Raw genomic sequence first — 25772 nt, forward strand, 5'->3', positions numbered from 1 at the left:
TAATAAAAATATCGAAAGGAAAGTAGACAAAATTGCTTTATCAAAGCAAACAATTATGAGACACACTCGAGAACTTCTCTCATGATGTATCTGGAGCAACTGAAAGACCATGTCCATGCTTGTATTTTCTTTTCTTTAGCTATGAATGAATCTGCCGAGATGTGATGTAGCCCATTTAAAATAAGAGGAACTGATGATAATTTTAACATTTTTGAAGAACTTATCAGTCTTGAATCATTTCATGGAAAAACAAGAGGATCGGACTTATTCAAGAAAGTAAAATCATGCCTAGAAAATCTACAAACAGATTCTAGTAAGCTCATCAGTGTTTGTACTAATGAAGCACTGTCAATATAGTAAAGCTGCTGGGACTACAACCTTGCTTGAAAACTTTTTCTGTCATCCTTTACTAAAATATCACTACATTATACATCGAGTCACTGTGTAGAAAAACGTTAAATTTGTAGCATGTTATGTTACCAGTTGTGAAATGCATGAATAAAATTAGGGCAAGAGGGTTAAACAGAAGAGAATTCAGAGAATATTGTAAAATGTTAGAATTGGAATGTGGTGATCTCATTCTTCATTGTGAAGTGTGCTGGCTTTCTAGAGGACAGGTTCTGAGTAGATTTTGGAAACTGAAAAATACTGTTCACAGACATCTAGAAGAGAAAAATGAGATGCTTGAGGAAAGAGCCCTCTTATGTGATAACAACTGGCCGTTTGATTTAGCATTTTTAGTTGATGTTACCAACCATCTCAGTAATCTAAATTTGAAACTGCAGGACAAGAACAAATTGTTTCCTAGGTTAGTAAATGATATCAATGTGGTCAAGATGAAGTTAAAGCTGTTTACCTCCAGTTAGAAAATTAGGATTTGAGCCAGTTCCTGCACTTAAAAGAGCAGAGTGAATATGATGAAGATAATGGCAATTTTACAAAATATACTGAAAAAATCAGGTTATTGAAAGAGTCAGATGGAAGTCATTTTCATAACTTTGATAAAGAAGGGGACTGCATACTTGCATTTATAAACTTAGTAAACAAAAAAGCACGAAGATGCCCCTACATCTTCTTGAAAACAAATTCATTATTAAACATGAAATTTGATGAGCTTCCCTCAAGTTCCAAATGCTTCCACATGATTAATTTCTGCCAATTATTATCCTGTGAGTATTTTCCAGAATTAAGAAAATTTGCCCAAGTTATATCTGTCATTTTGGAACAATATACAGATGTGAACAAGCATTTTCAGCCATGAAATTGATTAAAAACAAAATAAGATCATAATTGGATAATTCAAATTTGAAAAATTCTCTGCTGTGCTCAAGTAACTAATTTAACTCCAAACATTAAAAGCTTGGTGAAATCAAAACAGACTCAAACGTCTCATTAAGGTAAGTAATGTTTACCTTGTTTTTATATTAAATCAATATATCATGTCTATATTAAATATGTCTATATTAACATATTTTTACAGGGAGTATTTAAAGGTACAAGAGTTGTATGGTGCATCTGAACTCATAAATGAAAAAAATTGGCACATGGAATGTAAAAGGTTGGCCTTCCCTGCTATATGGGGTAGTATAGTAGGTCTTGTCTTAGCAATCTGTTCAGCTTATCTATAAAGTGACAACTGGATTCAATAAAGGGAATGGCTAGATGATGATACTGGTGAACTTCAGAAAGGCATTCAACAGGATATTACACATGGAACTCTGCCACATAAAGTAGAGATCGATATGACAAATGGCGATGGAAATTAAATTTGTGATATGAACCAGAGGAGAGAGTAGCTGATGGTAGCAGACATCAAACAGCAGTATAGTAGTAAATATAGAGGAAATGAATTCAGGAGAAGGCAGGAGACTAGCAATGCATATGCAGAGTTCTGTATTTGGGCCACTATTTAATTTTTGTATATCAATGATATATGAAATAATTTAAAGGAAAAATATTCAGTTATTGGCAGATGATGCAAACTGAAAAGAGTAATAATTAATGATGATATAGAATGATCAGCAGAATGACAAGGAATCATTGCCACCAGTTTTATGTAGTTCATGAAAATGGACTGCAGTAAACTGATAAGCCCAGAGATTTCAGAATGAGGACAGGAGGTTGAATTTCAGAAGACATATTTTGCAAAAGTTGCCAAAATAGTTAATCAAATTACCTGGATTTTGAAGAATACACTGGTAAGCAGAGATAGAGGTTATCATTCCTCTTTATAAGGCCATATCTGGACTACTGTGCAAGAATTTGATTACCTGGATTCACTGGAAGCAGAGATGTGGCAAAGATCCAGAGATGAATGACCAAGATTTCAACTGGTCTATGGAATGCAATCACTAAGTACGCCTAGATGATAGGTGGAAAAGAGAAGATATGATAGAAACATATAAGTTATTAAAGGGATTTTATAGAAGACACAGGAGCCTTTTCAATATCAAAAAAGGAAGTAAGAGAACAAGGTCACTCATAGAAACTGCGCATGAGTGTGGTGAACAAAAAATCTGATCCTCATGAATATGAGGATCAGATTTTTTGTTTAGAGGATGGTGAATGGGTTGCCAGAGGAACACATTTATGAATGCTTTTGTTGGTAAACAAGTTCAAAGAGAAGTATCACAGATATTGTATCATGCACCATCAAAAGTATTCATAAATGTGTATAGACCTTTCACAATGAGTCTTTGACTCCACTGAGATGCTCAAGAAAATAATAATCATCTCCTTCTAATCTACATGCCTATAATTAAAATCTCCAATTAGGATCACCATTTTCTTGCTCTCTATATTCCCAGGCATATAACATTATCCTATTAGATATAATATTCTATTTATTTCAACCTCCTACCAAATTACCTCAAATCTATCTGCAATCATTAATAGTACTTTCCCCCTCTCTCTTTTTCTCCTTCCTATTCTTCCAAAAGATTCTATTTTCCTCCATTTCCATGCTCACCAATATATCATCCTCAGTCAACCACATTTTGCTTATGCCCATTTTCTTTGTACATACGGTCTTCAAAGTTCCTCCTTCAGATAGTCAGAGGTCAGATCCAGGCTATGGGCAGGATGGGGAAGATCAGTCCAGCTAAATGTTACAATTGCATCTATTATTGGCAAACTGGTGTTGTCAAACTCAGCTCACATCAATGGTATTGTCTCCATTTCCTCAATTTCAACATTAGTTTATCGTGCATTTTTCAGATAGGTATGAACTTGACAAATGCATGATAAACTCAGTAGGATAGGGATGTGTGGTCATTTTATAGTTTGCTTAGAGAGATGATTGACTAATAGGAGCCAGCGAATTGTGTATGGAGGTGTAGTGTCCCAAAAAAAAGGTGACAAGTGGGGTACCACAGGGGGTCTGTCCCAATGCTGTTTAACTTATATATATATATATATCAATGATATAGGATGAGATAAAAATATGTCATGGATATTTATGGTGAAGAGCTGCACAAAATTGGTCAAAATGGAAGAAGCATGGAGAAGTATTCATCCAGCAGTGGACTGAAGAAAGCTGTTAATGGTGATCAATGATACACTTCATTGTGTGAAGGGAGCTCTTCAGTTGTTTGCTGATGATGTAAAATTAGGAAGAGAAATGGCAGGAAGTCTTAATGTGTTATTGCTATAAGAGAATCTGAATAGGTTGGTGCTTTGGGCTGAAAAATGGGGATATCATTTCAATATTATTAAGTGTAAAGTTATGCACTTTGGCCAAAGAATATGGAATGAGGTTAAACATATTAGAGGAAGTTTGTTTCAGAAGGTGGAGGAGGAAAAGGATCTGGGGATCACGGATGATAGGAAACTGAAGTTATGGGATGCAAAAGTTGTAAGGGTTACCAGGAAAACTGCTGCTGTGTAAAGCATGCTGTCATGTACAGATAAGAAGTTGACAGTTCCACTGTATAAGGCACTAATTAAGCTTCATTTGGATTTCTGTGCAGAGATCTGGTAACTTGGCTATATTGGTGATAAGGAAACATTGGAGAGAGTGCAGAGGGGAATAACTAAGATTGTCTCAGGACTCTAAAATATTGAGTATGAGCACAGATTGAGGGAATGTGGTCTTCAGAGATTGGCAGATAGGAGGGGTGATGTGATCAAGATGTGTAAGTTGGTGAGAGAAGCCTATCAATTAGATACAGGGGAATTATTGCAGGATAATGGGCAATGAAAGGTCATCTCTGAAAACTGTACAAAAGTCACATGAATAAAATAGTGAAAAGGAGCTTTGTTTGCTTGGCAGGTGGTAAATAGATGGAATGCATTGCCAGAGGGGGGGGGTGGCAAGTGCCCCAGCACTGAATATATTCAAGGCAAGGTATGATAGTTATTGTATTGTGTGTGTGTGTGTGTGTGTGTGTGTGTGTGTGTGTGTGTGTGTGTGTGTGTGTGTGTGTGTGTGTGTTCAACCTCCCAGGATGAGTCTTCAGACTCCACAGAGGCTTGGAAGTAATACTAATATTATTTCCATTGGACTGACATCTGCAAAAAGCAGCTGCCATTTTGAACCCACTTGTGTGCTGTGCTCATGAAACCCATCACACAGCCACTCACTGTTGTGGAACTAGAGTGAAAAATTTTTCATTCATTGAGTGAAAAATGATGTGCAAAACATTTTTCCCGTCTGAAATCCTATAAAAAGCATGAAAAAGAACTGGCAATTTTAGAGAAAACTCAAGTGAACCAGTTATCTTATTCTACATATATCACTAACACCAGTAATCTTCAGATATACTGAATCTGTTAAGGTATATAGTCACTCTTTAAACTTTATTATTTTTCTTTCAATATGAGAAACTAACAGCCATAAAAGCACAACTTGCTGTATATATTTTCTTAAACAGTTCAATACTTTGTACTGTCCTAACATAACAGGTGATAACTTTTAAACATTTTTTCTCCTTCTATATGAAAATCTCCATCTTCCCCAATTTTTCTTCTAGAACAATGAGGGGAATAACCATTATAACATAACAGTTGACAATTTTTAAATAGTTTTCTTTCTGCATGAAAATTCAAGTAGAATCCAAAGTATTCTGCTCTGACATGCACAATACTTCAGATTAACATTTCAATCATTGAGCTATAAAACAATGGTCTGCATTACTTGTTATTGTCATGGCATTACACTTGAAAAAAAAAGAGGAAATTGATGCATGTTGACCACAACAAGTAAGATTTTCATGCCATCACTACTTAAAAACAAATTGAAACTTAAAAGTTAATATTTCAAATTATCATAGTGAGATCTAAAATTATGATATATAACAATTTTTACATTTAGTCATTTCAAAAATCACATAGTAACATTTTTATTCTTTATACCAGCAGTCAGCAACCTTTTCAGACTTGCGGGCCACATTCAACTTTTATTTTTAATAATCGGGCCACAAGCATTTAATTAAGCGAAAATAGTAAGTGAAAAAAAATTTGAGTTATCAATTTTTATTATATCAAACTTAAAAAACACAGAAATATTTAAAGTACGAGATATGAAACAAGCATGAAAATGAAACTCGAAAAATTATTATAACATAAAAACAAAGTAATATAGATTGTGCATCACAATATGTGTGTCTCCCTGCTTTTTTGACAAGCATCGATAAAATTTTTGGATATTTCCTAACAAAAATCCATTCTTTAATGTGCGCCAAAATCTCGGTTGTCGTCAGATGAAGTCGCCTTCATTATCCACACTCATGATGACTCACAAGGTTGACTTGCACCAAGTTGCACAGTGATAACAAGAAGTATAGGTATAAAATTATTTTTAGTTTATTATTCATATTATAAAATGTATTATTTAAATAATTCAACATATGGGCCACATGCCATATAAGTATGGTCAACCTTTTATGGGCCGCCAAAAATGCATGTTTGGGCTGCATGCGGCCGTCGGTTGCTGACCCCTGCTTCATACTAATGACAGGAGCATCTGAATAAAAGAGATGAATTGGTTGCACTGAAAAGCATCAGACTGTCCAAAGCTATTAGGATCTCTGAGACATGGTTGACAGAAGATGATATACAAAGAAGTAGCAGGGTGCAGCATTTTTTTCGACAGGATAGGAAGCGGAAAACACAGCGGAGTACTGCTTGTGATAAGTGATGACTTATGTCCTCTTGGAGAGGAGAATTTGAAGGGCAATGGCACTAATGGCTTTGAAAGAGTGGGATGTCGCTACGAGCCAGGGAGCACAGAGGGTGAGGAGCAGGAGAAGTTTAGGCAGTAGAGCTTGGCAAATGCAAGAAGAATGATTGTTATGGGAGATTTTAACTACAGCAGTATAAAGTGGGAATGGAATTTTTAGAATTCTTGAGGGACAAATGTCTTAGGCAACATGTAGAAGGAACATGAGGTTCAAGAGTTTTGGTCACACCATCAGAAGAGTTGACTGTAACTGAGATGGCATCTCTGCCCCTGTTTGAAAAGAGTGACCAAGTAGTTTTACCTTGGAAGATGAATAGACATGCAGGAATATCATAGAGAAAGGAATGTATGTGGAATTATAAGGCAGCACGTAATTATAATAGTCTTAGATATCAACTTGGGGTAGTTCCATGGAGGGAGGAATTGGAAGGGTGAGATATTATTAGTGCTTGGGAATTTGTGAAGGAATATTTATTAGCAGTAACAGCAAGCTGTATACCAGGAGTGAAGAAGAGGACACAAGTTGGTGTAAAGTAGATGACAAATAATATCAAACCGGAATTGTCAGGAATTGTATTTTTTACCTAAATCCTCTGGGAGGATTTGGGTAAAAAAGAGGTTATGGAAGGGATATAAGGAGAGGAGTAGAGAGCAGACGCATAAAGAATATAAGACTCAAGCCAGGAGAGTGACTAGTACAAAATGGAAGGTAAAACTGGAATATAAGAGATTGGCCCTAAGATCCAAAGAAAATTCTCAGGAATTTTTTAGCTATGTGGCCAGTAGGAGGAGAAATGATTGTAGAAGAATGACACTGTGAGATAAAAATGGGAATAGAGTGACTGATCAAAGGCCATAATGGAGTTTTTCAATGAACATTATATTGGGGTATTTCATCCTGAAGAAGTAGGTTTTAATACTAGAGGGATAGGGCAAGTTCAAGGTTTAGAAATGCAAGAGAAAAGTATATTTCAAATACTGAGTACTCTGGATATCAATAAAGCAGTGGGACTGGATAGAATTGCATCATGGGTTTTGAGAGAATGTGCTAAAGAACTGACAGCTCCCTTGACCTGGCTTTTTCAATGAAAGTCTGGCAAATTAGAGATACCCAAGGAGTGGAAAGAGGGTAAGTACCATTGCACAATGGTGGTAGCAAACTGGAAGTGTCCAACTATAGACCAGTTTGTGTTTCATTGGTAGTTGTTAATCTTGGAGAAATTAGTGAGGGATCATATACAGCATTGGGCAGATTAGGGTAATGTTATCTGTGAGAGATTTGTCAAGGGGTGACAAATCCATGCTTCCTTTTATAATATGATTGCCTTTTATAAAGTGACAAAAGCAGATGATAAGGGAAAGACATATTCTGCCATTTTTTTGGATTTTACAAAGGAATTTGGTAGGATACTACATGATAAGCTGATATTAAGTTGCAGCATGTAGGGTTAGATGTCAGGTTAGTAAACTGGATTCGGGATTAGCTATCTGAAGAAAAGGGGAGACAAGGGATCTGGGGATGATGAATTGATAGAACCTGAAATTCATTGAACAAATATTGCAAATGTGGAACCCAGAGGATTGCTGCAATACGGAGAAGGACGCTGACCTGCATAGATAGAAGCGTTGTCATTCCATTATATCAAGCCCTGATCAGACTACACTTGGACTATTGTTCTCAAATTTGGTCTCAGGGATTGGAAGGGGATAAATTAACTGTGGAAAGAGTGCAGAGGCAGATAACAAAGATGATTTCAGGACTGTATAATGTTAGTTAGGAAGACAGACTGAGGGAATGTGGACTGCAGAGTTTAGTAGATAGAAGAAGGAGAGGTGTTATGATTGAGACTTTTAAACTGCTGAGAGAGACAGTTACAGGATTGACAGTTGAGAATTCTTTCATTTGGTAGAACAAGGGGAAGGATCAAGGACAAGGGACCATCCCTGGAAGTTACAAAAGAAAGCTGTGAGCAAGTTGATGAGGAGTGGCTTCTTTGCATGGAGGGTGGTTTAACCATGGAATGCATTGCCTGATAGAGTGGTGAGAGCATGAATGGTCAATGAGTAGTATGATAGACTGTGTTTTCTAGGATGGGCCTCACGATGAGTCTTGTGACTCCATGGAGGCCTGAATAATAATAATAATAATAATAATAATGTATAGTTTATTCCTGTATAAAACAATTAACTGCATGTTTCTCATGGTATAATTACATTATCCAAAGGAAAAAAAAACTGATAATTAGAAAGAGAAAATAAAAGTTTGTACAATTTTAATGAAATAAAATTCTCTAGGACATTTGTAATACATATAGATGGCATACACAGCAAATAAATAGTAATCTCAATTTGTTTTCTTACCTCACCTTTCACTGTAACTTCCACTAAAAGAAAAAAAAAAGAAATAAATGGCAAAATATTTTATTACATAAAATCATTAGTAATTATTTTAACTTTTCATCTTTTTTAAAGATTTTCAAAAGTATTCACAACACCATTGTAAATACTTCTGAGACACTTTTAAGCAGACTCATCATGGGAAATCCCAGCGTTACACACAGCTCATCACACGGTGCCTTAAATACATACATCATCTCACACACCAACACTCTCTCAATCAAGCAATGCATTCCAACCACTCGCCATGCAATAAACTTATTCATTATGCCTCTGTTCACACCTTCCTTATGCAGCTTACATGATGGTCTCTTTGTTCCCCATCTCACCCATTTTACAAAAAAACCTCTTCGACGTTAATTTGGTAATAATCCCTTACCAACTTGGATGTCTCAAACCAATTTACCCCCCCCACACACACCTCTTCCTTTTATCTACTAACTCTGCAAATTACATTTCCTCAATATTTCTTCATATTCAATAATCCAGAGACAACCACCTTAGAAAATTGGTTGATAGGCAGAAAATGGATAATATGACAGACACATACAAGTTGCTTACAGGTTCAGACTTGATATAGATGATTTTCAGTATATGATTACTGAGGTGGGGGAACTTGTGGTCATGCCTGGAAATGGAATAAGAGTGTGATAATGATTTCTTGCTTGAAAAGTAGTGAATGAGTGGAATAGGTTGCCCTAGTCTGTAGATTCCTTCTTAGTACTCAAAGCAAAGTGTAACAGATATTTTGTGAATGCTGGTTAATACTTAGTTAATGCAGACAGCTAATCTCCTATCCAACTCCATCCATCCATCCCAATTTAAATACCAACCTATCATTCATGTACAAACTATTAAAAAGGCCTTTGCAAAATCTAATATATTGTTTATATGCATCTTCCTTGCTCAATACATTTATTGCCCTTGTTGTGTTTTAGCATATTACATAAGTATATTGCTAAAACATGACACACGACTTCTCCCCTTAATAAATCAATGCTGACTCTTGTAGAAAATCCTGCTGTAGGATTCTAGCATTCACTAACCACTCCATACCTTTTTTTTTTGTAGGGAGGGGGGGACTTTTCCTGTTGCTAGATGATCGTTAAAAGAGTACATCAAGGGAAATGTTAAACCCTCTGAAAAATTTCCTTGTTATATCATTCCTATGTCTCTCAACAAGATTGATACAGCATGAATTTTAACTTTAATGTCACACAACTCTTCAAAATTTCAAGCCAGATGTACTACAATATTTTTTTAATATTTCTTTATTACACTATTATATTTACCTTTATAGTTGTGTCCATGTCCATTAATATTATTACATTTCCCAAAAACCTTAACGTTGTCTTCATCTGACAGGAACTGACTAAAAGTAAATTAGTAACAAAATACATATCAGTCAAAATAAATAATAATAATATTATTATTATTATTTAATATATGAATATATAAATGAATATATATGAATATATAAATTTAATGATGTTTTCAATTCAGTTATCCTTTATCCAATCAAGGACCATAGGACAAGTTGATCTAAAGTGAATTAATATTTATTTTTTATTTAAATTTGCAGCTTTTTATGCACAATACCAAATAGCTTCATCTATAGCTTAGTGGTTTTGATAATACATGCTATGTGCCTGGTAAAGACACCTACGTTCAAATCATGTGTAGCACAGAAGAAAATTTATTTGGACTTTTTTCATGCAGAGTTAAGTTAGCTGATCATATTGCCTATGGCAATATGATCAGCTAACTTAACGCTAGCTGTTTTTTTCTTCAGGATCACAAACTAAACAAACTTCAGAATTGAGACATCAAAAGAAACAACAGAAATAATAAATATGTAACACCCTTCCCAGTCAAGCTGGTGACATTATTAGGATGATCTCTATTCACAAGACTATTCAAGGGAGTTCCATCTTAGACAACATTCAGTCTATAGTACTACTCTTTCGGGCAATACGATTCATTATCCAATCACTCTTTATGCAAAAAAGCTCCTTTCACCCTCTTACCACTTTCACATTTTCCAGAGATGGCCCATTTCCCCCTTTCATATGTTCTTACCTATGTATGGTTTATATGTTCTTTCATATGGTCAAAAGTCTCAATATCATACCTTTGAAATCTACCAAACTCTATAGTTTGTACATCCTCAGTCTATCCTCATAACATATGTTAAAATATGAATACCTTTGAGATTGCCTTCACTACCTTTGCAATATGTTCCTGAACTTTAATTTTCTATCAACCATCACTACGAGATCTCTTGCCTCCCACATTTCCTCCAGCATAGTGCAAGCAACAAGAGCATGCAGTATATCATTTGTGGATCTCAAATTTCAAGAAAATTTGAAGATTCTTCAAATTTCATTTAGTTACATCAAACCCAACATTCCTATTCATCTGTCAACCTTTCAGTCATATTCAGATCCTCCTGAAGGGCTAGAGAACCCCAGCACTATCACTAGTAACCCTCTCAAGCTCCCCCCCCCCCCCTATCAACTGCAGAAAAACTGAAGATTCCTTGCAATCCAGTGGCATAAAAATCACAGCACTGAACCACATGAAACCCCATTTGTAATGTTCCTTCTCTCTGTTATTGCTTCCCTATATAACTCTTTGATATCTATCAGATAGCCAATTCCCAATACACAACTCTTTGATAATAATCACACAGCCAATCCACTAACCTGATATCTAAACCTATGTTGACAGTTAAATATGAACTTATAACATGGCATTGTATAAAAAGCTTTTGCAAAATTCAGAAAAATTTCTCCAAAATCTTAACCACAGAAGAAACACAAAGTGATCTCTGCCTCCACCTTTATGTGATAGTACTATCTTACCCTCCTTCCACTCATTATGGATTTTTCCAGTAGCAAAATATTCATCAGACAGCTAAGTCAATGGCACTGTCAGTTCTCCAGCACACTCCCTTAAAACATGCAGCAAATCCCAACCAGATGGGGACGGGATTTTGCTGCATGTTTTAAGGGATATTCAATATCCAAAATTCATAGTTAATTTAAACAATGTTGACAATCAGATATATTTTCATTCATGCTTACAGTTTATTCATCTTGTAGTGGCTATTTCCAGCAAAATAATGCAACATGACTAATGCAACTAATAAATTTAGTTTAATCCTTTATCCAAGTGTGAGCAAACAAAGTTTGCGCCTGAAAGTATCTTCAGGACTGGGTTAAGGTGATACAACACCAGAAACTCGTTGCAAAGGTGGAGCAAGCTACCAACACTCCTATCTCAGTATCTCCTATAATGCAAAACACATCTCCTTGCGGATATGTCTAATGTTATGCATTAAGGGAAGGGCCACTACCCAGACTAGTTTCGACCTTTATTGAGGTCTCTTCAGTGGGAGCCAGGCCCAAGTGGAGATATCAGGCCGAAGCATTAGCAGGTCAACTCTATCTATAGGAATTGCCAATTGGTGTGCCACCCTTTTTTTATAATTTACTCTGGATTTAGAGAAAGATGTTGAAAGTTTATTCCTATAGGTAGAGATGACCTACTAATGCTTCAGCCTGATATCCCCACTTGGGCCTGGCTCCCACTGAAGAGACCTTAATAAAGGTCGAAACTAGTTTGGGTAGTGGCCCTTCCCTTAATGCATAACATTAGACATATCCGCAAGGAGATGTGTTTTGCATTATAGGAGATACTGAGATAGGAGTGTTGGTATCTTGCTCCACCTTTGCAATGAGATGCCCTGATGTTGTACCACCTTAACCCAGTCCTGAAGATACTTTCAGGTGCAAACTTTGTTTGCTCACACTTGGATAAAGGATTAAACTAAATTTATTATACTCTAACCAAGTGAAAAATAAACTTTCAACATGACTAATGCAACACGGTGTGAGAGTGTTGGACCTGGTTATTGGTTCAGAGGATATATGCATAAGTAAGGTGTCCTCATTACCTCCAATTGGTGAAAGTGATCATGTGGTATTGACTTGAGAGGTTGCAAAATTTGTGGATTTTTCTGTTAAGAAGGGGTATATATGGAACTACAGGTTAGCCAATTATAACAAGCTTCGGAGTGAGCTTGCAGTCATCCCATGGCAGAACATATTGCAGGAGAAAGATGTTAGCAGTGCATGAGATAAAATCAGCGGGTATCTGAGGAAAGCAATATCAGATTGTGTCCCCATGGTCAGGAAGTCAAACAAGGCAGGCGTTAGATGGATGAGCAATAGTATCAAGCTTGATCTGCAAAAAAAGAAAATGTTATGGAGAATTTACAAGGCGATCAGTACACCCATGAACAGTACAAGGCTGAAGCTAGGAAGGTTACCAGCATAGTTAGAAAAGCTAAATCAGATTATGAGAAGACCTTAGCCAAAGAGATCAAGGGTAATCCCAAAGAGTCATGTGGCAAGTAAAAGGAAGAATGACTTCGGAAGGATAACTTTAGTGGGTGCTGATGGTACTGAGGTGACAAAATCAGATGTAATAGTCGAGTTACTGAGTGATCACTTTTCAAAAGTCTATCACCCAAGTGAGGATATTTCTGTATCTGTAGCAATAACTAATGTGAGAATTGAAGCTAAGAAATCAGAGGTATTTAATATATTGCAAAATTTAAATGCAAACACTGCTGTAGGTTTAGATGGAATATCAGCTCAGGTGTTGCATGAATGTGCAAAGGAATTGTCAACCCCTCTTACTTGGATATTTAATTTAAGTTTGAACTCTGGTATGGTCCCTAGGGAGTGGAAATTAGGCAAAGTGGTTCCTTTGCATAAGGGTCGCTCTAAAACTGTGGTAGTTAATTATAGGCCAATAACCATCTCAGGAGTAGTGGTAAAATTATTGGAAAAGTTGGTTAAAGACAAAATTCAAGAATGGGTGGATCAGGATATGATACTCTATAGAGGCCAACATGGTTTTGTTAAAGGTAGATCCTGCCTTAGCAATCTATTAACTTTTCATAATACAATGACATCTGAGTTAGACAAAGGAACTGGCTACACAGTGGTACCTCTGGATTTTGCTAAGGCTTTTGACAGGATACCTCCATGGAACACTGTTATGCAAATTGGAGCAGATGGAAATGGATACTAAATTGGTGATATAGATAGGAGAATGGCTCAGGGAGAGATACCAGAAGGTTGTCTATGGAGGAGAAGAGTCCAGGATGAGGCAGGTGACCAGTTGTGTGCCTCAGGGCTCTGTGCTTGGGCCATTGTTGTTTAATTTGTATATAAATAATATAGGAAATGGTTTAAAGGGAGATATTCAGTTGTTTGCTGATGATGCAAAGTTGGGTAGCACAATAAAAAATCAAGCTGATGTTGAAAGTTGCAGGATGATTAAAACAAGCTGGTAGAATGGACAAAAGGTAATGGATGTCAGTTCAATGTAGAAAAGTGTAAAGTCATGCATTTTGGGATTAAAAGATTACCAGCTGTGTACTACATTGATGGAACAGTACTCCAAGAAACTGATGAGGCTAGGGACTTAGGGGTGTTGGTAGATAGGGAGATGAAGTTCAGGGGGCACATTGCTAAGGTGTCCAAGATTGCACATTGGATTACTTGGTTGTTGAGGAACAAACTGACATCCAGAGATAAAGAGGTTATTATTCCCCTTTATAAAGCATTGATACTTCCACATTTGGATTACTGTGCTCAGGTCTGGTCACCTGGGTTCCTTGGCAATGAAGAGGCTGTGGAGAGGGTTCAGAGAAGAGTGACTAAGTTGGTGAGTGATGTAAAAAATGCTCCCTACATTGATAGATTGAGAGCTTGTGGATTGCAGAGGTTGGTTGATAGGCAGAGAAGAGGGGATATGATAGAAACATTTAAATTACTGAAAGGTTTTTATAGGATTGATGCAGGGGAAATGTTTCAGCTGTGTGATAGTGATGGAAAAACAAGAAGTCATCCCTAGAAATTAAAGAGTGTGGTTAACAAGGGTGTCAGAACAAGGTTTTTTGCCTGGAGGGTGGTGAATGAATGGAATTCATTGCCTGACTTAGTTGTGAGCTCTTCGTCTGTAAATGAATTCAAGAAGAGATACGACAGATATTGTTTTGCTAGTTTGGGTCTCCCATGATGAGTCTACTGACTCCATGGAGATACCCATAATAATAATAATAATGACTAAAGACACAGATCATTCAAAATATGGCAAATGATGACTTTGCCACATTTGAGTAAACTGTTCACAAAGCATTTAAAGGGAAACTTGGAAACTTCTCAAAACAGGGATCTGCCATGAGTCCAATCTGAGGTAACAACAGAATGTGATGAAATGAAAACTGCATAAGGCCTGCATCCTAGAAAATTTTTGATATCTTATAGAGTCCATGCTCCTGATAAGTTAAGCATATTATCAAGAACTAACGAGAATGCTAAAGACTAGCCACACGGGTGTGTGTGTGTGTGTACATATATAAGTTTAGGTGATTGATAAATTTTATTGCTTTTAGTGGGTGGTCCTATGTGAGACCACAATGCAGCTTACTGGAACCCTGAAGTCGTTCCAGTAAGAATTCCTGCCAGTGCATGGGAATTCATAAGGCAGTATCTGGCACAATCAATGTATAACTGCAACCAAGCATTAAGCGAATAAACAGAGTGAGAGTGAAATGGATGAACAGTGACATCAAGCAAGCTGTGTTTGAAAAGAAAATGTTATGGAGAAGATACAAGACAGTGGCAATCAGATCCACGAGAAGCATAAAGTGCAGGTTAAGAAAGTGATGACTATGGTAAAGAAAGAAAAGGTATAACGAGAGGAGATTGGCTGGTCAGGCCAAGATTAATTCAAGGGAATTCTTCTGCTATAATGATAAGCAAGAGGAAGAATAATTATGGAAAGTTGACAATGGTGGATAGTCATGGCAGCAGAGTGACCATTACAAAGGATATAGTGGAATTATTGATTGAACACTTCATCGGTGTATATCATACTGGTATAAATGATACTGAAGGGAGGCAGGTATTAGGAAAATTGAAAATGAAAGAATCAGAGGTGTATCAGATATTGACAGGGTTAGATGTTAATAAGGCTGCAGGAATAGATGACATATCATCATGTATTTTTCAGGAATGTGTACAAAAGTTAGCTATGCCCTGGCCATGGCTATTTAATGAAAGTCTTGCAGTGGGTAAGGTTCCTAAGATGTGGAAAGAAGACAAAATAGCGCTATGTTGTTTATTATTTTAACGGTATAATAGAACACAGAAACTAAGTAAATAATTAATTTATTGACTTGATGCTGATATTTCGCTGGTATTATAACCAGCATCTTCAGAGCACAAAAACACTGTTTGTCACAATACGCAAGACTAAAACAACATGGTGTACTTTACCAAAACTGTAGCAGCAACACAAAGACTAGAGTCCTGATTTTGGCGCCCTCTATCTGAAAAAAAAAAAAGAGAGAAACCCACACATACAGGCAGATACTTACACAAACAATCACACCATCATCCTTCGCAACAATATGGCATATTAAAAACGCTAACCCATAGAGCGAGAGCAATCTGTTCAAATGACAAGGCTCTTACTGCTGAACGGACTCACTTACGCCACACCTTCTTGGCCAACGGCTACAATCCACAAAAAATAAACAAAATACTAAACACTCCTAAGAAACTCCTCCCACCATCCACCACAGAAAACTACAACAAAACAGTCACCATCCCTTACATTAAAGGCACATCCGAAAAGATCTCAAGAATTCTCAATAAACATAAACTACGCACCACATTCAGACCATGTAGCAAATTAGCCACCCTCATCCGCTCACCCAAGGACAGCATTCCTCCTTTATCACATCCAGGAGTCTACCAAGTACCCTGCTCATGCAATCAAGCCTACTACGGTCAAACAGGAAGAACTGTGAATATCCGCATTAGTGAATATAAACGATACGTCCGGAAATATCATTATGGGAAGTCGGGCCTAGCAGACCATGCTCTGGATACCCCTGCACACAGGATCAACTGGAAAAACACAAAAGTACTACACAGAAACCCATATAAATCAGAGAGATTGTTCTTAGAGGCGACAGAAGCCCTAAAACACACTCCAAATCTCAACAAATATGGCTGTATTAACGTACCGAAGATTTGGGAGACAGTCATATTAAGAAAAAACTAGCACTTTTCTAGGACTCTAGTAATATATGATAGCAGTTTTTTTTTTTTTTTCAGATAGAGGGCGCCAAAATCAGGACTCTAGTCTTTGTGTTGCTGCTACAGTTTTGGTAAAGTACACCATGTTGTTTTAGTCTCGCGTATTGTGACAAACAGTGTTTTTGTGCTCTGAAGATGCTAGTTATAATACCAGCGAAATATCAGCATCAAGTCAATAAATTAATTATTTACTTAGTTTCTGTGTTCTATTATACCGTTAAAATAATAAACAACATGTTCGACGAACACATAAGTCTGTCCACACGTTTAAAATAGCGCTACTCCACAAGTATGGTTCTAGGACAGATGTTTCCAATTTCAGACCGGTCTGTATAACTGCAGTTGTAGCGAAGGTGTTGGAAAGATTGGTTAGGAATAAGATACAAGATTGGGTTGATGGAAATAGTATTCTTTATGATGGTCAGCACAGATTTGTAGAGGGTATGTCTTGTTTCAGCAATTTATTTGCATTTTATGATAAAATGACGGACTGGTTGGCCGAGTGGTTGGTGTATCTGCTCTCCAGCCAAAAGGTTGCAGGTTAGGTTAGAATCCCACCATGGGCATGGATGTTTGTGATTGTCTGTGAAAATACCAGTGGTGGTGGTGAGTGATAGATGGCATTGGTGTAGATGATGGTAGTTGCGGTTCATTGTAGTTGGTAGATTGAGTGGTGGAGACAGAGTAGGTGCCCTTCCTTGACGAGTCTTTGGACTCCCTGGCAGTGTCATGTAATAATAGTAATAAGGTAACAAGTGTGTTAGATAATCATATACAGTGATATTCTTGGACTTTGCAAAGGTATATGATAGATTACCATGATAAGTTAATGTACAAGCTGCAGAGGATGGGAATCGATAGTCTATTGGTTAGATGGATTGCAGAATGACTCTCTGAACAATATCAGCAAGTTGTGTATGATGGAGCAGTCTCAAAAAAGGAGGGTGACCAGTGGCTTGCCCTGAGGTTCTGTTCTTTGGTCTGTGTTGTTTAACTTGTTTGTACATAATATTTCATGCAGATTGAGTGGGGATCTTCAGTTGTTTGCTGATGTTGCAAACTTGAGGAGAATAAGTAGCACTGCTGATGTTAATTCCCTTCAGGAAGATAGATTTGAATAGAATTTTGGCTTTGACAAATGAGTGGGGTTTAGTTTAATATTAATATGTGCAAAGTGTTGCATTTTGGAGTGCAGAAATATACGGCTGTATACTGTACTGCAGGAAGTGTATGAGATTCAGGATCTGGAAGTGATGGTTGACAGTAGACTAAAGCTTAGAGGACATATTCCAAGCGTTGCAAAGAAAGCACAATGTACTGCCACTATGATATGAAGTACACTAACATGTAGGGATAAGGAGGTGGTTGTGCCACTGTATAAAGTACTAGTTAGACCCTACTTGGACAATTGTGCTCAAATTTGGCTATCTGGTTTTCATTGTGATGGGGAAAAATTGGAGTCCAGATAAATGTGACTAAGACAATATCAAGACTCTGGAATGCTGGCTACAGAGAGATAGAGAGATTGAAGGAATGTGAATTGAAGGTGGATGAGAGGAAAAGAGGTGATATGACAGAGATGTTTAAGTTAGTAAGGGATTTTATCAGATCAGTCTAGAGGGGATTATAAAAAGAGTAGAAGACAAGAGAAAAAGAACCAGAGGTCATCCCTGTAATTATGTTAGAGTGTGGTGAAGAGAAGTATAAAGAATAAATTTTTTGCATGGAGAATTGTGGATTTGCATGGAGAATTGTGGATTTGCATGGAGAGTTATGGAGCGCAGAGCTAACCTAAGGAGGTATGGTCACTTATATAGAATGGGCGAGGAAAGGTTAGCAAAACAGGTGTTTGATGCCAAGATGGCAGGAAAGTGATCCAAAGGAAGACCAAGGTCCAGGTAGATTGATTTGGTCAGAAATGTCTTAGAAACGAAATGTTAGATATGACAATATTGGAGTGCTCACAAGTAACAGATTGATTTGGAGACAAATTGATAGGAGATTAATAATAATGTAAATTTCATCATGTAGTTCTGTCAGAGTAACCTGAACACCTCTTGAAGGTACAATCAAGAAATTAATGATGAGTTGTGGATGAATGGAACGCATTACTGAAATATGTTGTTATTAAAAGGAGAGTAATGGATTTCAAGATTCAGTATGATAAATGATGCCAGTTGAATGAACCTCACAAAATGAATCTGTTGACTCCATAGAGGGTGTGATAATAATAATAGTAATAATAATAAAAACCTTATCCAACAGCAGCACTATTATAAAATGTTAGCAAATTCCTATCAAGTCCCACCTTTAACAAATCCATGCTTTTCTTCTTGGAATCTCCAAATCCCAATTAACATTTCCAACACCTTTATTTTAGATCATCACCACTACAGACATATTGAATGATCTATAATTGGTAGTTTCCATCCTAGCTCCACCCTTCCACAATGGCTATAATCACTTCCAGATCCTGAATCTCATACACTTCCTGCAGTACAGTATACAGCCTTATCTTGGTTTTTCTTTCACTCATTAGGAGCACTTGAGTTGAGACTAAAGTTGTACAATGAAGTCAGAGACAATGCTAATTCTCCCATCCAATTCCACCACTGTGTTCAAATCCAGCTCTTGCAATAGCTTTAATACCTCCAGCTCCCCCAACTCTATACTTTCATCTAGTTTCACATTGGCATACTAACAGTTAATTGGTTTGTTTGGGATGGATACCTTACTAAAGTAATCACTTAACAATTCTGTAATTTGTAAAACATCTGACATTTTCCTATCTTCCTCGCTCACTAAAGATTTGACACTTTCTAATTTTCCTCATTCACTACGCATCTGACACTTCCAATCTTTGTCATTCACAAAGCATCTGACATTTATCTTCTGCATTCACTAAGATTATTCTTCTGTGGTCATTCTTCTTACTATTTGTCACAGCAAAAAATATTTCCTCAGATCTCCCTTTACCTGAAAGCATAATTACTTTTCACAGTCCAACTGTGCCCAACTTACTATTACAGTCACTCCCCTAATCTGTTTTTTTTTATACCTCTCCTGGGCCTGGTCATCACCTTTTTCTCAGAATTAGTCCTGCAACATTTTCTTTTTATGCACGTATTACTTCATAGTCGTATTCATCCATTTAGTTCTTATACAATTTATATTTCTAACTTTGGAGATGCATGCAGTCAGATGTGGCTTCTTTCAAATTTCTTTGACTGCTTTAAAACACTACTGATTCCTCTATCATGCAGTGTTTTTCATCCTAAAATACTGATTCAAGTTGCCTTCTCGTTCTATTATAATCATCTGTCTTACAATTACACATATATCACTTTTTATTGAAAACTCTTGCAAGATTTGCTACTTCCCAAATTAAATTGCATCATTATTCTCTTTGGCAGGTAGCAAAATAAGTGTTTTCTTTTATTTTTTTTTTTTTGGCTCCCACCCATGAATTTTTTTTTTAACCTATATGTACAGTTTCATATCATGGATGGGCTAAGCATTTTTTCTACTTTTCATTAATTTTATATTTTTCTTATTTATTATATTGTCTGTAAAAGTGCTCTGGAGTACAAATATGCAACTTTTTTCAGGCCACTTCAGGCCTCTAATAAGCAGGGATGCAGTCTCACAGCAATGAAATTAATCTCCTACCTAAAGACATTCACAAACATCTATGCCCGTAGTAGAATTCAAACCTAAAGCCTGGAGAGTAAATATGCTAATCACTCTAGAAACTAGGCCAGCAAATTTATACAGATTCTCAGCTGTTATTACGATATCCAACATTCTTGTACCACCCTTCCACTCATAGTATTTAAGGTAGCTATTACTTAGCAACACTAAATAAATTATCTTTCAATTATCTTGCATGCTTTCTCCGGTCTATATTTCCATATAGTTGAAACCATTTATAATGATAATCCTACTTATACCAATTAATGTTTATCTGTCTAAGCATTTAAAAAGAGAAAAAAGAAAAAAAGACAAGCCTTATAAACTTGAGGAGCTATATAAGCTTGCCCAGAACAGGTTTTTACAAACACCCATACTCATAGTGGATTCGAACCTGCAACCAGTTGATTGGAGAGCGGGTTTATTCACTACTCATCCAACCAAGATGGCTAATCTTAGTTTTGTTCAGATTCTGGCAGTTCTAGTCTTCTTAAGCTGACCCAAGTCTTTAGTGTCTGGTTAATTTCGACCTCACACCAAAACAACCTTAAACCCATGGAATGTATCACTCATACTACTATTTGTTATCTCAACTCTAGCTGGTTTTATTCTTTTGTAATCAATAGCAATATTTCCTCAACTTTTTTATCATGTCTCTCCTCCTTGAATACATTACTCATTACAGTCTATTCCTGTAAGAATATTATCATCTGACACCTCCAGGGAGTCCAAAGACTCATCGAGGGATGGCACCTACTCTACAACTCTCTGTCTCTATCACTCAATACACCAACGCCATCTACCACCCATCACCACTAGTATTTTCACAGACATCCATGTCCATGGTGGGATTCGAACACGCAGCCTTTTGGCTGGAGAGCAGATACGCTAGCCACTCAGCCAACCAGGCTGGCTATCCTATCCTATTCTGTTAATCAGGATTCACTAATGCCAATACTTTTTGATTATGAAACACTCATTACAGCTGTCAATCGTGTCATCATGTTGTACTCTGAAAAACTTTCTACAACTATCTTTGATCCAGAGTATTTTATGAAAATACTCTATTAAAATAAGGTGATACACCTTTTTACTACTTGTATATGGGAAATATATGACTTCTGCATTAATTCAACCTTCATATCTCTTCCAGGTGTGGCGTCCATTGATGAGACCTCAATAAAGGTCAAAACTGGTCTGAGTATTAATTTGGTCTAGCTACTCACTGATGAAGCCTCAATAAAAGCTGAAACCAGTGGGGGCTATTATGAGTTTGCTCTCTTAAGGTTTTTGCCTTAAGGGAGCAATTTGAGTCTCCGAAGAAAGTGTTTTCCAGCACGGCCCAGTGAGGGGCTTTGTCGGTGAATGCTTTTCTTCGGAATATGAGTGGTTCTGCTCGGTGGTGGTGGTGGTGGGTGGAAGGCCATCACTGAGTGGAGTAAACGCTGAGATGGTCGGTCTTTCGCCCACAATTGAGTGGCCTAGGGATCATCCGAATTTTTAGAGACGGCTTTACTTTTTTAAAAAAGGTCAAAACTGGTCTGAGTAGTGGCCCTGTACAATGCATAGCATTATACACATCCAAAGGTTTTGCATTATGGGATAATAAAGCAATAGATGTGAAGTCATTAGCCTCTATATATAAGTAGTACAGTCTTGAACTTGCTTCATGTGGAAACTTTATTTGCTTACACCTGGATAAAAGATTAAAGAAGAATATAATTTCTTGGCATTGAATTATAATTTTTTTTTTAATTATATCCAGGTGAAAAAAGTTTCTACATCTAATACTAATTGTTATGACAAAAAATGCTACAGAAAAGCTGCCCATCTACTAACATGTCACTTCCACCCCTCCCTTGTGCTCAGTAATAACTTTTTTTTAGTAAGCATTTTTCACAAAATGAGCAAGCACCTATTAGATTAGTTTTATTCATTTGTCCATGCAGAAGTTATTCAATAACTATTACTTGGCAGATTTTTTTGAAAGCCTGGTGTTTGGAATGCTTACAAAAATTTGTCAAGCCATTAAAAAGTTTAATTGGAGCATTTGAAAGGGCATAAAAGGATGGAAAGTGTCATTATATACTGCAATAATTCTAATCTTACCAAATGGAATTTTCTTGCACCACCCAGGATAACCCCATAGTTTGAATGAACTATACTGATGATGATAATGCATCTGTTATTTGGCCCAGAAACATTATATACATTTCTGGTGCATTTAAATGTCAAGCTGTTAAAAATACACTTGATTACAGAAAAAGAAATGAGCTACTCTTCCCAGATACTTGAGTTATGCATTGTCCAAATAGTTTGCTACTCTCATGTTCTGCAATAACCATCAGTCAGGCAAACAATAAAATGTCCTCAAAACAACTAACACAGAGAACCAAAACAATATGCTCTGGCAATATATCTTCCATATATTACATCCTCCCCACAACACAAGATTAGAGGAAAATTGTTTGCCATGCCATCAAGTTTCTTCTGAAAAGATAACCCAAAGAGTAATATATAAACTATGCACTATTTTTAAACTGCATATCAAACCAGTAAGTGATATTTCTTGTCCTAAAGACAAACTCCATAATTAAGCAACCCCAAGAGTGTAAAAATTAACATATACATATAATCTGGCCTGTTTTGGACACAGAGAAAGAACTGTTAACATCAGCAGTGAAGAATATAAAAATACCTACCACTCTCGTTCTTGCAAGTCAGTATAACAGACAATGCTTTGGATATACCTTCACATAGATTTTCACTACAGAAAAAGGAATGAGCTACTCTTCCCAGATACTTAAGTTATGCATTGCCCAAATGGTTTGCTGCTCTCATGTTCTGCAATAACCATCAGTCAGGCAAACAATAAAATGTCCTCAAAACAAATTATTTATGTATTAAAACTAATCACTGTGGTTATACATGTGTTTTTAGTGAGGAGATTAAAATGAAAAAAACAACAATGCATATTATGAATCTGAAGTAGTTTCAGAATCAGCAGTAGCAAAGCAATGAAGCACTTCCCTAATCTCAACAAGTATGAGTGCATTAATTTATTCCAAATTTGGGCGATTCTGCTTTTAAGTCCACCTTAGCCCAGTGGCTGTAATAGCTGTAATTTTAAGTCATCCTTAGTTCAGCAGTTGAGGGATAACTTTTTTTATGCTTATTTTTTCAAAAAATTTAATGCATAATATGACTTATGTTTCTGATCCAGCAAGATCTACCACAATGAGTGTGATTCCATGCAAGTGTATTAATAACATTATTTGTAGTTTTACCAATGACAACAGCCATAAAGTTTGCTACACAGGCCTGGATGCTAAAAATACTAAAACTTTTAATTTTCAACTTTCATAATATCAATTACCGAGTTCAATTATGTTGCAAGTTTATTTATCACTTGGTTAGAGTATAATAAATTTAGTTTAATCCTTTATCTAAGTGTGAACAAACAGAGTTTGTGCCTGAAAGTATCTTCAGGACTCGGGTAAGGTGGTACAACACCAGGGCACTCCTGGCAAAGGTGGAGCAAGATACCAACACTCCTCGCAGTATCTCCCATAATGCAAAACACATCTCCTTGCGGATATGTCTAATGTTATGCATTAAGGGAAGGGCCACAACCCAGACTAGTTTCGACCTTTATTGAGGTCTCTTCAGTGGGAGCCAGGCCCAAGTGGAGATACCAGGCTGAAGCATTAGCAGGTCATCTCTACCTATAGGAGTTGCCAAATGGTGTGCCACCCTTTTTTTAATAAACTACTCTGGATTTAGAGAAAGATGTTGAAAATTTATTTATACTCTAACCAAGTGAAAAATAAACTTTCAACATCTTTCTCTAAATCCAGAGTAATTTATTAAAAAAGGATGGCACACCATTTGGCAACTCCTATAGGTAGAGATGACCTGCTAATGCTTCTGCCTGGTATCTCCACTTGGACCTGGCTCCCACTGAAGAGACCTCAATAAAGGTCGGAACTAGCCTGGGTTGTGGCCCTTCCCTTAATGCATAACATTAGACATATCTGCAAGGAGATGTGTTTTGCATTATGGGAGATACTGAGATAGGTAGCTTGCTCCACCTTTGCAAGGAGTGCCCTAGTGTTGTACACCTTACCCCAGTCCTGAAGATACTTTCAGGCGCAAACTCGAGTTCAATTATATCTTTAGCATAGAATACTTAAGTGTCATCATAACATGATTAAAAAAAACAGTTGCTATTAACAATGCAGTATATTTTTTAAATGAAGATTTAAAGAAACTGCAAACATATGAACTGAATGTTATATACCTGTGCAACCTATGGGATGCACTAAAGCATTCGATTCGAGTGAGGTACACAACTGGTTTACTAGCCATGTCGCACTTTAAATCGCTGAAAAATAAATCAGCTATATTACTGCATAAATAAAACTAGATACGAATTAATTTATTTTATTCTTTGAGAGAAAAGATACGTCGTACAAGTTTCAACTTAAACTTGTACAGCACCCAATGCCTTCAAAGAACACACAATTCTGGAAACTGATCAAACAGAACATAAACAAATACAGACTTTCTTTCAAACTATAAAACAAGTGAAAGAAAACAAGGCATTTCTTCAGTACATATTTAAAATGATTATATATTTTATCTATCTTGCATTAATAATAATAAACTATCTCGTTTTACTTGGAGCTTAACTTGGTTTTCAGTAAAATTCTAACGTCACAGCGTACACTCTTACAGGTGACTTAAAACGACTCCTAGTGGTCACAAATTAAAAAGTTGTAAAACTTATACTATAAATTATAAAAAGAAAAATAAAATAAGTAATATTCATGGTCACTTATCTCAGCCGGTATCTCACTAAAAATGATAGTACATCTAGTCAGATCATATCTTCTGAACAGATCCACCCAAGTCAAGATCAATGATTCTACCTCATCTCAGCGCCATATCTTGGCGGGAGTGCCGCAGGGATCCCTACTGGCTCCTCTGCACATAAAGCCATGATGGATGACGTTGGATTGTGCGGGATATCTGACATGTATATAGAAAATAGCAACAATATTAACCAGATCTCTCCGACCACACTTCATTACCAGAAAGCTTCAAGAAAACCTTCTAAAGCTGGAGGGATGGTTCTCCAAATGGAGATTGGAAGTAAATCCCCCCCGAAAGTTCAGCCATTCTCTTCACGAAAAGGCCAATATCTCCTGCAGGAGACGTATTACTATTCAATACTAAAATTCCCTGGCAGACAGAGACAAAATACCTGGGTGTGATGCACGACAAAAAACTAACTTTTAACCAACACATCAAGTCTATGT

The 25772-nt window shown here is 36.6% G+C and overlaps 1 protein-coding gene across 1 annotated transcript in view; it reads right to left on the minus strand.

Moving 5' to 3' along the window:
- pr (6-pyruvoyl tetrahydrobiopterin synthase purple) overlaps positions 1-25193 on the minus strand; it is a 43393-nt gene extending 18200 nt beyond the window's left edge. Inside the window, exons 1-4 of the mRNA XM_090390592.1 lie at positions 25132-25193; positions 24752-24835; positions 9868-9947; positions 8540-8562 (exon numbers count right to left, since the gene is read on the minus strand). Of these exons, the coding sequence (XP_090246718.1) occupies positions 8540-8562; positions 9868-9947; positions 24752-24819 (171 nt within the window). The 5' untranslated portion in view covers positions 24820-24835; positions 25132-25193. The remainder of the gene's footprint in view (positions 1-8539; positions 8563-9867; positions 9948-24751; positions 24836-25131) is intronic.
- Between the last annotated feature and the right edge of the window lie 579 nt (positions 25194-25772).

This window comes from Typopeltis vanoorti, chromosome 3 (assembly GCF_054136105.1).
Source record: "Typopeltis vanoorti isolate ZY-2024b chromosome 3, IOZ_Tvanoo_1.0, whole genome shotgun sequence".
In the NCBI taxonomy this organism is placed as follows: domain Eukaryota; kingdom Metazoa; phylum Arthropoda; class Arachnida; order Uropygi; family Thelyphonidae; genus Typopeltis; species Typopeltis vanoorti.